The following is a 13,231-nucleotide window of genomic DNA, read 5'->3' as shown; positions in this document are numbered from 1 at the left end:
GCGTTTTTGACCTTTTTTTATCTAAAAGGAAGCAGAAACGGCGTCGAAAAAAATCCCCATTTTCACCCCAAAACGCGCGCGGGAGGGGGGTGGGGGGGGAAGGTGGGGGGGCCCCAAGGGTCACGGGGGGGTGACCCCAAAGGGTCACGTGGCGTCCCCAGCAGACGTGAAGGGGATCAGGGGGTCCCCACGGGAGGGTGACCCAGGGGGGACAGGAGAGGACAAGGCCACTTTGGGGGGGCAGCTCTAGGTGACCCCAGGGGACACAGGTGACACCGTGGTGGCCCCAAAGGGGACAAGGAACATGACCATGTCCCCAAGCCTCCCTAGATGCCACCAGCGGCAGCCACCCCACACCTCCTGGGGACATGGTGGCCCTAGGGTGGCTCTAGGTGACCCCAGGGGACATGGGTGACACCGCAGTGGCCCCGAGGGGGACAAAGAACATGCCTATGTCCCCAAGCCTCCCTAGATGCCACCAGCGGTGGCCGTCTTGGAGGGGACACCCCACATCTCCTGGGGACACGGTGGCCCTAGGGTGGCTCTAGGTGACCCCAGGGGACACGGGTGACACCGTGGTGGCCCCGAAAGGGACAAGGAACGCGACGATGTCCCCGAGCCTCCCTAGATGCCACCAGCGGTGGCCATCTTGGGGGGGACACCCCAGGTGTCCCGTGGACGGGGTGGCCCCAGGGGACACGGGTGACCTGCTGGGGACGTGGGCAGGGCCAGGGGGGACGTCACAGGAAGTAGTCGGCCACCGGCTTCTTGGAGGGGGATCCCCCGCGTCTCCTGCGGCGCCGCCTCGAAGATGATGAACTCCTTCTGCAGGTGCTCGTCCAGCTCCAAGATGGCTGCCACGTTCCCGCACCTGCGGGGCGAAGCGTGTGCTTAGCGTGTGCTTGGCGTGTGCGTGGTGACACGCCCTGGGGGAGGACCCAGAGGCCAACCCCACGGGGGGGATGGTTGCCTTCAAGTGTCACTGGGAGCCCTCCCCCACGTCCCCCTTGCATCCTGTGTTCCCTTGTCACATGTCCTAGCGTGTCCTTAACACGTTGTTGGTGTACGCTTAGCGTGTCAACTCACCTAGAGCAGTAGTTAGTGGCCGACCCCATGATGAGAACAGTCCCATTCAAGTGTCACTTGGGGCCCACCCGTGTCCCCCAAACTCCATTTCCCCCACCATGTGTCCCAGCACACCTTAACATGTACTTAGCAATGTTCTTAGCATGTTGAGACTCACCTGTAGCAACAGCTGCTGGCCAAGCCCATGATGGGGATGGTCCTATTCAAGTGTCACTTGCCACCCACTGGTGTCCCCCCCCGCCCTGTGTCTCTTCACCACTCGTTCTCCCCACCTTAGCGTGTTCTTAATGTGTCCTTAGCGTGTCAACACCCCCACCATCAATCCCAAACCCACCAAACAAGGAGAATGTTCCCATTCCGGTGCCACGTTTCAATCTTCCCACCTCCTCGCCCCCCCATCCCCTTAGCGTGTGCTTAGCGTGTGCTTGGTGTGCGGCTGACCTGTAGCAGTAGTTGGGGGCGGACCAGACGGTGAGGACGGTCTCGTTGAAGTGCCACTTGTAGCCTTCCATGACGAGCTGGTGGGCTCGGCAGATCATGTCGAAATGTCGTTGGAAGCGTTGAACTGGGCCACCACGTCGCTGCCGAACAGGTACCCGGCCCCCCGCGGGGACACGCCCCAGCCCGTCGTGTCTGCCGACACACCACACGCGTGTCACGGATGGAAAGGGGGGGGTTGGGGTGGGTTCCCGTGGGGCTGGGCGGTAGTGTGGGGGTCACACGTGTTATCACGTTGGGGGCAGTGTGTGGGGACAAGCGACCCACATGCATGCTACGTGTGTTCACACGTGTCAGGTAGAACAGTCCAGCGTGGTCGGGGCGTCACACGGGTGTCACGCAGAGCCATGTGGATCAGCACAGTGTGGCCGCAGCATACACGTGACCCACATGCATGAGACGTGTCCACATGTGTCACACAGAGCATCCCAATGGGGTCACATGTGTGTCACTCGGAACCACACAGGCCAGGTTGGGGTGTATGCCTGGGGACGTGATGCACACCCGTGTCACGTGCATTTACATGTGTCACGTGGGACAGCCTGGTGTGGCCATGGGGGTCACACGTGTGTCACACACACCAGCCTGGCGTGGCCGTGGGGTCATGCGTGTCACCCCCCACACGCCAGCCTGGCACCTCTACGTCACAACACACAACGCAGACGCGCGTCACCCCCGGTGACAAGGGCCATTCCAAAGACAGCGGGGAGGCCACGGGGCGCGACACGGAGGCGGCTGGCCTCTACCCCACCCCGGTGGGCGGGGCTGCAAGGCGGGACACGCACCGACACGGGCCGACACGCGTGTACGGGACCTACCCTCGGGGTCGGACCAGAGCAGGTCGCACATGGGACCGTCGTGGGGCACCTCCTGCTTGCGGTCGATGGTGCGGATCTGGTCCAGCGTCTGGATGGAAGGCGAGAGGCCCCCATGCACACAGAAGATCTGTGGGGACACGTGTGTGCTTAGCGTGGGCGAAGGCTGTACCCTGCCCTCCTGTCACCGTGAGGGTGGAGGGACCCTGGGGAGGACAAGGCCCCAAGCAGCCCCCCCCAAAAGCAGCCCCAGGGTCTGCCCCACACCCCATAGGTGCTTAGTACGTTCTAGCACATGCTTAGCGTATCCTGGTGCGCTCATCGTGCCGTCCATGGCAGCGACAACGCTGAAGACAGCAAAGCTGCCCTTGCAGCCCCCCCCAAAACAGACCTTCCTACCCACTTGTGTGCCCTCTGTGCGTCCTTAGCATGTCCTAGCATGCGCTTAGCGTGTCCTAAGGTATCCCAGCGCGCTCACAGAGCATTCCGCAGCGGTAACGAGGCTGCAAAGAACGAAGCTCCTGGTGCAGCCCCATCACACGCAGCCCCCGCTGCCCCCTCGCAACCTCGCGTGCCCTTAGCGTGTGCGCCAACCTTGCCGTCGATGATGGCGGAGAGGCTGAGGTAGTCGAAGATCTCGGTGCAGTAGCGCCAAACGGTGACGGAGCCATATTTACGCAGGCACTCGTCTTAGCGTGTGCGCCAACCTTGCCGTCGATGATGGCGGAGAGGCTGAGGTAGTCGAAGATCTCGGTGCAGTAGCGCCAAACGGTGACGGAGCCATATATACGCAGGCACTCGTCGTAAAAACCGTAGACCTGGGTGATCTGCCGGCTCTCGTGGTTCCCACCGGATCAGCGTGATGCCGGGTCGGGATAACGGACCTGTAACGCCCGGATGCCTGGGTCCCCACCCCGGACCCCCTGGGTCCCCCTCCCCGAGATGCCTGCGTCCCCCCATAGGTGCCCCCCCCCCAGATGCCTGGGGTCCCTTCTGGATACCCGGATCCCCTCCTCGGACCCCGGGTCCCCACCCTGGACACCTGCGTCCCCCCCATAGGTCCCCCTCCCAGATGCCTGGGTCCCTTCTCAGACTCCTGGGTCCCCCCCTCCCGGACTCCTGGGCTCCCCCAGACTCCGGGGTCCCACCTTGAGGGCCAGCAGCAGCAAAAAGGTCTCGACGCTGTAGAAGCCCCGATCCACGAAGTCCCCCATGAACAAGTAGTTGGTCTCAGGGACATCCCCCGCCAACCTGGGGAGCACAGGGGGGTGCTTAGGGGTGGTTGGGGGGGCAGAGAGGGTGCTTAGGGGGCAGGGAGAGTGGTTGGAGAGCAAATAAGGGGACACAACGGGCAGTTGCAAGGCAGTAAAGCAGCATGCAGAAGTGGTTGGGGGGGCACCGGGGCACTTAGGGGGCACAAGTCGGGGGGTGCTTAGGGGGTGGGGGGGCACAGTTAGCAACCAGGGGGCAATTACAGGGTGGCTGGGGGGCACGGGGGGGCACTAAGGGGGTAGGAGGCAAAGTATGGGGGCAGTTAGGGGGCACGGGGGATTGTTGGGGGGCACTTAGGGGTCCAGCAGAGTATTGAGGGGTTGGGGGGCTGTCAGAAAGCACTTGGGAGGCAGCTGGAGGTCTGAGGGTGCAGTTGTTAGGGTTTCCAGGGTGGGGCACTCGGGGGGCAGCTCACCCTGAAGAGCTCCTTGAGGTCATAGAACTGCCCGTGGATGTCGCCGCACACCTGGGGGCGGGGGGAACGACATGCAATTGGGGGGTCAGAGCCCCCCCAGTGCCCCCCAAGTCCTGGCTCTGCCCCCCCAAACCCCTAGCCCCCCCCATATCTCCCCCCATGAAGCCTTGTAATCTGTTCCCTAGTCCCCACCCCCCCACATCTACCCCCCAGTCCCCCTATATCCAACCCTAGACCCCCATCCACCCCCCAAATCCTCCCTGACCCCATATTTGCCCCCCCAGCCACCTACATCCACCCCCTAGACCCCCTCAGCCCCCCACATCCACCTCCAAATCCCCCTAATCCCATATTTGCCCCCCATATCACTCCTAGCCCCCCATATCCAACCCCTAGACCTCCCTCAGCCCCCCACATCCGCCCCCAGATCCCCCCCAACCCCATACCTGCCCCCCATACTGCCCCCAATACCCTGTACCCCACCCCCAAGACCCCTCCCCTCAGCCCCCGAACTCACAGTGACGGGGGAATCGACCCGCTGAACGTTGCTCTCCTCCACCAAAATCTCCCTGGGGATAAAAAAAGGTTGAGGGTGGGGGGGCAATTATTTACCCCCAGAAAGGAGCTAATTACCCAGGGTGGGGGGGGGGGGGGGGACCTGAGGGGGGGGGGGGGAGATTGTTAATTAATTCCTGGGGGGTGGTTAATTACCGGGCTTTGGCACAGAGGGCTTTTCACTTTCGCTCTCCTTGATCAGCTCACAGCGCCGTAACTGCTCGATCTGCCGGTCCAGGTCGCTCAGCTCCCCCCATGGCTGGGGGCAAAACCCACAGCAATTAGCCACCCCCCCCCAGGTAATTAGCCCCCCTGGGCTTAATTAGCTCCCCCACCCTGGGGGCAAGAGCCCACCAGGCCTATCCTCTGTCGCATAGCGGGTGGGTGGGTTCCCATGGGGGCTGGGGTGGTTGGGGGGGGTTATTGCCCTTTGGGGGGGGGGGGGGCTAAGGGCCCCACGGCTGCCCCATGAGGCCCCTAATTGCCCCTAAAGGGTCCGTAAGTGCCCCATAACTATCGCATGGGGTCCCTTACTGCCTCCTGGGTTTGTAGCTGTCCCACAACTGCCCCAAGGGGGTCCTTCATTGCCCCAGGGGGGGTCCCCCACCTGCCCTATGAGGATCCTTAATTGCCTCATGGGGGTCCCAAACTGCCCCACAACTGTCCCATGGGCATCCCCAACTGCCCCAAGGGAATCCTTAATTGCCCCACATAGTCCCCAGCTGCCCCACAACTGCCCTATGAGGATCCCTAATTGCCCCATGGGGGCCCCCAGCTGCCCTGTGGGGGCCCTTAACTGCCCCATGGGGCTCCCAGCTGACCCATGGGGTCTCTAACTGCCGCACAACTGCCCCACGGGGCTGGTATGTGCCCCATAGCAGCCCCTAACCGCCCCACGGGGGTCCCATACCACCCCATTGGAGTACCAGCTGCCCCACAACTACCCCATGGGGGTGCCCAACTGCCCCGGGGTGGGGGGGTGGAGATCTGTGAGCCCCATAACTGCCCCTGTAGCTCCTCCCAGACCCCCCAAGTGCCCCCCAGGTCCCAACAGCCCCCCCCCAGCCCCACAACTGCCGCCCGAGTCCCCCCCCAGCCCCCCGACCCCCCTCCCAGGCCCCCCAAACCAGCCCCCTACTCTCCCGAGTGCCCCCCCCACCCCCACAGAACCGCCCCATAACCCTCCCAGCCCCCCAAAAACCGCCCCGCCCCCCCCCCCCCCGTACCCACCGGGCCGCGACCCTCCGCCGCCGCCGCCACCGCTGCGCGTCACTTCCCGAGCCGGCCCTCGCCGGAAGTGGAAGAGCGACGGCCCGCAGGAAGTGACGTAGGGAGGGGAGGCGGGCTTACAGCGAGAGGGGCGGGGCGGCGCTGCGGAAAACCCGCCCCCCCCCCCCCAAGAACGCTTGCGGGGTTCCGCAACGCCTGGGACTCCCCCCCCCGAATTCCTGTGCCCGCCCCCGAACTCCAGGGTCTCCCCAAAACTCCCACCCCCCCCGAATTCTTGGGTCCCCCCAAACTGTTGTTCTCCTCCAACTCCTGCCCCCCCCCCCGAATTCCTGAGCTCCCCCCCAACTCCTGGGCTCCCCCCCCAAACTCCTACCCCCCCCCGAATTCCTGGGACCCCCCCCAAAACTCCTGCCCCACCCCCCATTCCTGCCCCCCCCGAATTCCCGGACCCCCCCCCCCAATTCCCGCGTCCCCCCCCGAATTCCCGGACCCCCCCCCCCCCCAATTCCCGGGTCCCCCCCGAATTCCTGTCCCCCCCCCCCCCCAAAACTCCTGCCCCCCCATTCCTGCATGTCTCCCCCCCCCCCCCGAATTCCCGGACCCCCCCTCATTTCTGGGTGTCCCCCCCCGAATTCCCGAGTCCCCCCCAATTCCTGCCCCCCCCCCCCGCACTCCTGGCTCCCCTCTGCTCAAGCCGTCGCCATTTTATTCTCCCGCCCCGGTCCCTTTAACACAGGGGGTGGAGCCAAGGCGGGAGGGGAGGGGAAGGGCGCGGTGGTGGGGGGAAGGGGGCGTGGCAGAGGCGTGTCCCGGCGCGCGGTGACGCGTCGTCAGTAGGCGTGGTTAGAGACGAAGAGGGACTCGCTGGCGGCCGCCCCCCGCCGGGCCGCTGGGGGTGTACTTCCCTTGGCAGGCCAACGAGTTGGCCTGGGGATAGAGAGGACACGTGAGGTCACCGGCGACGTCACGGGGGACACCGGGGACGTCATGGGGGGACACTGGTGTCCCCTCATGTTCCCCTCCAGAGCGGGGATGGTCTCCGCGCCGCTCCCCCCCGCCCCGCCCCAGTGTCCCCAGTGTCCCCGTGCGGGTGACCCACCAGAATGGCCTTGATGTCCTCCACCCGCACCACCCGTCAGGTGTCCCCCACCCCCCCGACGTCCCCACGGGTGACCCCGCCAGAACCTCCTCGACGTCCTCCACCTGGGCCACCTTGTCCTCCTCCATCTCCCTGTCCCCATGTCCAAGCTGTCCCTCACCTCCCCAATGTCCCCACGGGTGACCCGCCAGAACCTCCTTGACGTCCTCCACCTGGGCCACCTTGTCCTCCTCCATCTCCCTGTTCCCATGTCCAAGATGTCGTCCCCCCCCGACGTCCCCACGGGTGACCCGCCAGAACCTCCTCGACGTCCTCCACCTGGGCCACCTTGTCCTCCTCCATCTCCCTGTTCCCATGTCCAAGATGTCGTCCCCACCCCGACGTCCCCACGGGTGACCCGCCAGAACCTCCTCGACGTCCTCCACCTGGGCCACCTTGTCCTCCTCCATCTCCCTGTTCCCATGTCCAAGATGTCGTCCCCCCCCCGACGTCCCCACGGGTGACCCGCCAGAACCTCCTCGACGTCCTCCACCTGGGCCACCTTGTCCTCCTCCATCTCCCTGTTCCCATGTCCAAGATGTCGTCCCCCCCCCCGACGTCCCCACGGGTGACCCGCCAGAACCTCCTCGACGTCCTCCACCTGGGCCACCTTGTCCTCCTCCATCTCCCTGTCCCCATGTCCAAGCTGTCCCTCACCTCCCCAATGTCCCCACGGGTGACCCGCCAGAACCTCCTCGACGTTCTCCTCCTGGGCCACCTTGCCCTTCTCCATCGCCCTTGTCCCCACGTCCCCTCCACACCCAAGATGTCCTCCCCCCCCCCTTACGTCCCCATGTCCCCCACCCCGCCGTGTCCCGGGGGGAGGTGACGGTGACCTACCAAGGCCCTCTTGACGTACTCCTCTTGGGCCGCCTTGGTGTTGTCCTTCTTGCCGGCCCAAGCCCGCAGCGCTGAGGCCTGGAGCGCCCGCCCGTAGGAGAAGGTCAGGGCCCAAGGGCGCGCCAGGGGACAACGGTTGATGGCGTTGAGGTTGAGAGATGCTTCCTCCTCGCTTTGGCCACCCGACAGGAACGTGATGCCTGGGACGTTGGGGACAAAGGTCAGGAGGCCACCAGCGGGGACGGGGAGGTCGTGGAGATGTGGTCGTGGGGGTGGGGAGATGGTCGCGGAGGTGGGGATGCGGGTGTGGGGATGGGGACGGGATGGGGACGTGGCCATGGGGATGGGGACACGGCGATGGGGGATGGGGACACCGACACCAGGGAGAACGTGGCCGTGGGGATGGGGACACGGCGATGGGGACAGGCTGGGACACAACCATGGGGATGGGGACACCATGAGAACATGGCCATGAGCATGGGGACACCATGGGGACACGACCATGAGGATGGGGACACCACAGGGACATGACTATGGGGAAGGGGACACCATGTGGACATGGCCACAGGGATGGGGACACCACGAGGATGTAGCCATGGGGATGGGGACACCACGGGGACACGGCCACGGGCATGGGGACACGGCCATGGGGCCGGGGACCAGGTGGCACTGACCGGGGACAGCGGGGGGCACGGTGCGGCGCAGGGCGGTGACGGTGGCCATGGCGATCTCCTCGGGGCTGTACTTCTTGGTGCAGGCGTGGCCCGGTGTCACCATGTTGGGCTTCAGCAGCGTCCCCTCCAGGTAGACGTGGTGGTCGCTCAGCGCCTTGTAGACGGCCGCCAGCACCTGGGGACACCAGGGACATTGGGGACGGGGCGGGGGACGCGTTGGGGGACGCGTTGCGTTGGGGGACGTCACCCACCTTCTCGGTCACGTACTGGCAGTGCTTCAGGTCGTGGTCACCATCTGGGAGGATCTCGGGCTCCACGATGGGGACGATGCCGTTCTGTGGGGACACAGGGGACGTTGGGGACAGGGACACCCCACGGGGACACGGGGATGGGGACACGGTGGTGGCCAGGGCACGGTGTGGTGGCAGGTGGCCCGGGGGGCCCTGGGGTGGCAGGAGGGGACATGGAGGTGGTGACGCCGTGTCACGTCTCGGTGCCACCTCGTGTCACCGTGCCATGTCTGGGGGGACACCCACCGCAGCTGGGAGCCCACCAAGCACCACAGGACACCTGGAGGGGACACAAGGATGGGGTTGGGGACAGGGAGGTGACACGGGGACAGGTAGGGACACACTGAGGTGACCCAAGCGCATGGACGTGCCACCATACCATCTCCACGTCCCACCACACCACGTCTAGGTGCCACCACACCACGTCTAGGTGCCACCTTGTGGCATCACCCTGCAGGTCGGAGGCCACCAACCACCACAGGGCACCCGGAGGTGACAACAGGGACGACGTGGGAACACAGTGAGGTGACCCAAGGACATGAAGGTCCCACCACACCATCTCTATGCCCCACCACACCACGTCTAGGTGCCACCACACCACGTCTAGGTGCCACCTTGTGGTGTCACCCTGTAGGTTGCAGGCCACCAATGACTGTAGGGCACCCAGAGGTGACATGGGGACAGGTGGGGAGACACTGAGGTGACCCAAGGACATGGAGGTGCCACCATACCATGGCTAGGTACCATCACACCACCTCTACGTCCCACCATGCCACGTCTAGGTGCCACCCTTGTGGTGTCACCCTGCAGGTTGGAGGCCACCAATGACTGTAGGGCACCCAGAGGTGACACGGGGATGATGTGGGGACAGAGTGAGGTGACCCAAGGACACGGAGGTGCCACCATACCATGGCTAGGGTACCCTCACACCATCTCTACATCCCACCACACCACGTCTAGGTGCCACCACGCCACGTCTAGGTGCCGCCTTGTGCCGTCAACCTGCAGGTTGGAGGCCACCAACCACTGTAGGGCACCCGGAGGTGACAACAGGGATGACATGGGGACACAGTGAGGTGACCCAAAGACATGGAGGTGCCACCATACCATCTCTACGTCCCACCACACCATGTCTAGGTGCCACCACACCATGTCTAGGTGCCACCTTGTGGCGTCACCCTGCAGGTCGGAGGCCACCAACCACTGTAGGGCACCCGGAGGTGACACGGGGACGGGGTTGGGGACAGGGAGGGCAATGGGGAGGGGATGAGGACCTGCTGGCAGATGCTGGCGTAGCGGGCGAGGACGTTGGCATTCTCCATGACGGCCAGGCGCGTGGGCGTGTGCGCGGTGATCTTGAGGACACAGCGCCATTTGGCAAAGTCGGGCCCCGTCCTTCTTGTACTGGGCGCAGCGCTCCATCAGCCCGTCCAGCCCTGCGGACATCGTGGGGACATCAGGGACAGGGACACCATGGGGGAAGTAGGGGTGGGGACACGATGGGGCGTGGGGGAAGCAGCAGGGAGGGGGACACCGGCGGGGTGTGGGGATGACATCAGGGATGGGGACACCATGGTGGCATGAGGGATGGGGACACCGACAGGGTGTGGGGATGACATCAGGGATGGGGACACCGTGGTGGCATCAGGGATGGGGACACCGATGGGTCTTGCAGATGGAATCAGGGATGGGGAGGTGGCTGGGGCCACCCGTGGGGACACGGCTGTCACTCACCCTGGGTCGTGGTCTCGCCGTTGGTGCCAGCCAGGGACGACCCCCTTGTCCACCTGGGGGACGGGACAGGGTCACCAGGGTCACCGGGCGCTGGCCTGGTCCCCACCCTGTCCCCAGGTCCCCCCGTTCCTCACCTGCGTCCCCACAGCCCGCGTGTCACCCCGGTGTCCCCCGGGGCACCCCCAAGTCCCCGTGTCCCTCCAACCTCCCCACGTCCCCCATGTCCCTCCTGTCCCCAGCGTCCCCCTCAAAGGGACAATGCCCTCAATGTCCCCACATCCCCCTCAGGGTCCCCACGTCCCCACCTTGATGCCAACAAGACCCTCTTGATGGAGGTGACCTGGGTCAAGGAGCTCCCAATGGCCCCACATCCCCACATTGTCCCCAACGCCCCTGATGTCCCCATGTCCCCCTGATGTCCCCACCATGACGCCGACAAGGGCACCTGGTGAAGCCACCTTTGAGGTGGTCGACCCGGTTGCACCTTTGATGTGGTTGGCCTGGCTCAAGCAGCACCCAACACCCCCACGTCCCCTCATTGTCCCCAACGCCCTTGATGTCCCCACGTCCTCCCGATGTCCCCAAGGTGTCCCCCGATGTCCCCAAGGTGTCCCCACCACGATACCAACAAGGGCCCCTGATGAAGCCACCTTTCAGGTGGTTGACCCAGTTGCACCTTTGATGTGGTTGACCTGGCTCAAGCAGCACCCAACGCCCCCACGTCCCCTCATTGTCCCCAACGCCCCCGGTGTCCCCGTGTCCCCCCGATGTCCCCAAGGTGTCCCCACCTTGATGCCGACGAGGGCGCCCTTGCTGCGGATGACCTGGGGGAAGGGACGCCCATCATCCGTCTTCTGGTAGAGGGTCTCGTGGAAGAGGATGACTCCACCAATGCAGGGGTCCACGCGGCTGTCGGCGGTGAAGAGCAGCTGCCGGTACCAGCGCCGGTTCTCTTCTGTGTTCTCCGCCCCCACCGAGCTCAGCCGCTTGGCGATGCTGCCTGCAGTCGTCCCAGTACAAACCAGTCACTCCCAGTTCAGCCCAGTATACGGCATTATGGCCTACCGTCCTTCTCATGCTGCTCCAGGGTGTCCCAGGAGCTCCCAGTGCAGCTCCAGGCGCTCTCGGGGTTCCCCTGGGGTCACCTCGGGGTGCACAGCTACTTCCCTGTGCTCCCTGCAGCCACCCCAGTATAAGCCAGTTCATTCCAATATAGCCCAGTAACCCCCACTGGTCTCCTGGTGCTGCCCAAGGTGTCCCAGTAGCTCCCAGTGCCAGCCCGGGAAGCCCTCAGGGTCCCCCCGGTGCCACTTCAGGGTGCTCAGCTGCTTCCCCATCCTCCCTGCAGCCATCCCAGTATACAGCAGTTCATCCCAGTATAGCCCAGTAACCCCAACTGGTCTCCTGCTGCTGCCCCAAGGTGTTCCAGTAGCTCCCAGTTCAGCCCCCAGGAGCTCCCAGGGATCTCCTGCTGCCCACCTTGAAGCTCTCAGCTGCTTCCCCATGCTCCCAGCCACCATCCCAGTACAAACCAGTTCATCTCAGTATAGCCCAGCAACCCCCACTGGTCTCAGAGTGCTGTCCCAGTGCCTCCCAGTAGCTCCAGTGCAGCCCCAGAGGCTCTCAGGGCCCCCCTGGTATCACCTCGAGGTGCTCAGACTCTTCACAATGCTGCCTACAGCCACCCCAGTCCAAACCAGTTACTACCAGTATAGCCCAGTATGGCCCATTGCCTTCCTGGTGCTGCCCCAGTGCCTCCCAGTAGCACCCAGTACTTCCCAGTCCAGCCCTGGTGTCTCCCAGTAACTCCAGTATCCTCCCAGTACTGCCCCAGTAGCTCCCAGTGGATCCCTGTGCCCTCCCAGTGGATCCCAGTGTCCACTCAGTGCTGCCCCAGTGGATCCCAGTAGCTCCCAGTGTCCTCCTAGTGCTTCCCCAGTAGCGCCCAATAACTCCCAGTGCCCTTGCAGTGCATGCCAGTAGCTCTCAGTGCTCTCCCAGTGGATCCCAGTAGCTCCCAGTGCTGTACCAGTGCCTCCCAGTAGCTCCCAGTAGCTGCCTGATGCTGTCCCAGTAGCTCCAGTAACTCCCAGTGCCTCCCAGTACCCTCCTAATACCCTCCCTGTGTGCCCCAGTCCCTCCCAGTAGCTCCCAGTGCCTCCTAATCTCCCAGTGTGCTCCAGTCCCCTTCCCAGTACACTCCCAGCGCTCTCCCTGTGCTTCCTCATCCCCTCCTAGTAGTTCCCCATGCCTCCAGTGTGCCCCAATATCCTCCCAGCCCCCTCCCAGTACCCTCCCAGTGCCCCCCAGTGCCCTCCCAGTCACCCACCAGTGGACTCATCGGCAGCAGGATGCCCTTCCCGGGGGCGACGATGCGCTGGGCGATGGCCGCCAGCTCCTGCTTCTGCTCCGGGGTCAGCGCTGCCACCGGCGGGGACATTGCGGCGGCTGTGGTGACATCAGCAATGACATCAGCAATGACAACAGGGACATCAACCACACCTTGGGACGTGACGCCCCACCCGCCCCTATGGCTGCCCCTGGGGGGAACCAGGAGTTCAGCGGGGGGGACGGGGGACAGGACACCCAGGGGACACCCAGGTGCCGGGGGGGGGGGGGGGGGGGTGGGGGGGGGGGGGGGGGGGAGACGGGACAGGACTTGGGGGGACCCAGGTGCCTGGACC

At 64.7% G+C, this 13,231-nt stretch overlaps 2 protein-coding genes across 2 annotated transcripts; both read right to left on the bottom strand.

The window, feature by feature from the left end:
• Positions 1–609: 609 nt before the first annotated feature.
• On the bottom strand, positions 610–5,226 carry PPP4C (protein phosphatase 4 catalytic subunit). Its single transcript, XM_052775106.1, is given in 12 exon segments — positions 610–776; positions 778–871; positions 1,528–1,625; positions 1,628–1,719; positions 2,403–2,529; positions 3,107–3,283; positions 3,548–3,648; positions 4,086–4,137; positions 4,604–4,655; positions 4,798–4,820; positions 4,823–4,900; positions 5,176–5,226. Coding segments are annotated over 12 exon segments (981 nt in total). The 3' UTR covers positions 610–740.
• Positions 5,227–6,560: 1,334 nt separating this feature from the next.
• LOC128136020 (fructose-bisphosphate aldolase A-like) lies at positions 6,561–13,038 on the bottom strand. The gene is given in 12 exon segments (XM_052775116.1): positions 6,561–6,749; positions 6,751–6,798; positions 7,850–8,049; positions 8,524–8,698; positions 8,775–8,858; positions 10,088–10,198; positions 10,200–10,249; positions 10,548–10,579; positions 10,581–10,600; positions 11,336–11,547; positions 12,877–12,897; positions 12,900–13,038. Coding segments are annotated over 12 exon segments (1,089 nt in total). The 5' UTR covers positions 12,988–13,038; the 3' UTR covers positions 6,561–6,701.
• Positions 13,039–13,231: the final 193 nt, after the last annotated feature.

This window comes from Harpia harpyja, chromosome 28 (genome assembly GCF_026419915.1).
Source record: "Harpia harpyja isolate bHarHar1 chromosome 28, bHarHar1 primary haplotype, whole genome shotgun sequence".
NCBI lineage: Eukaryota > Metazoa > Chordata > Aves > Accipitriformes > Accipitridae > Harpia > Harpia harpyja.
This window is presented reverse-complemented; position numbering and strand designations above follow the sequence as displayed.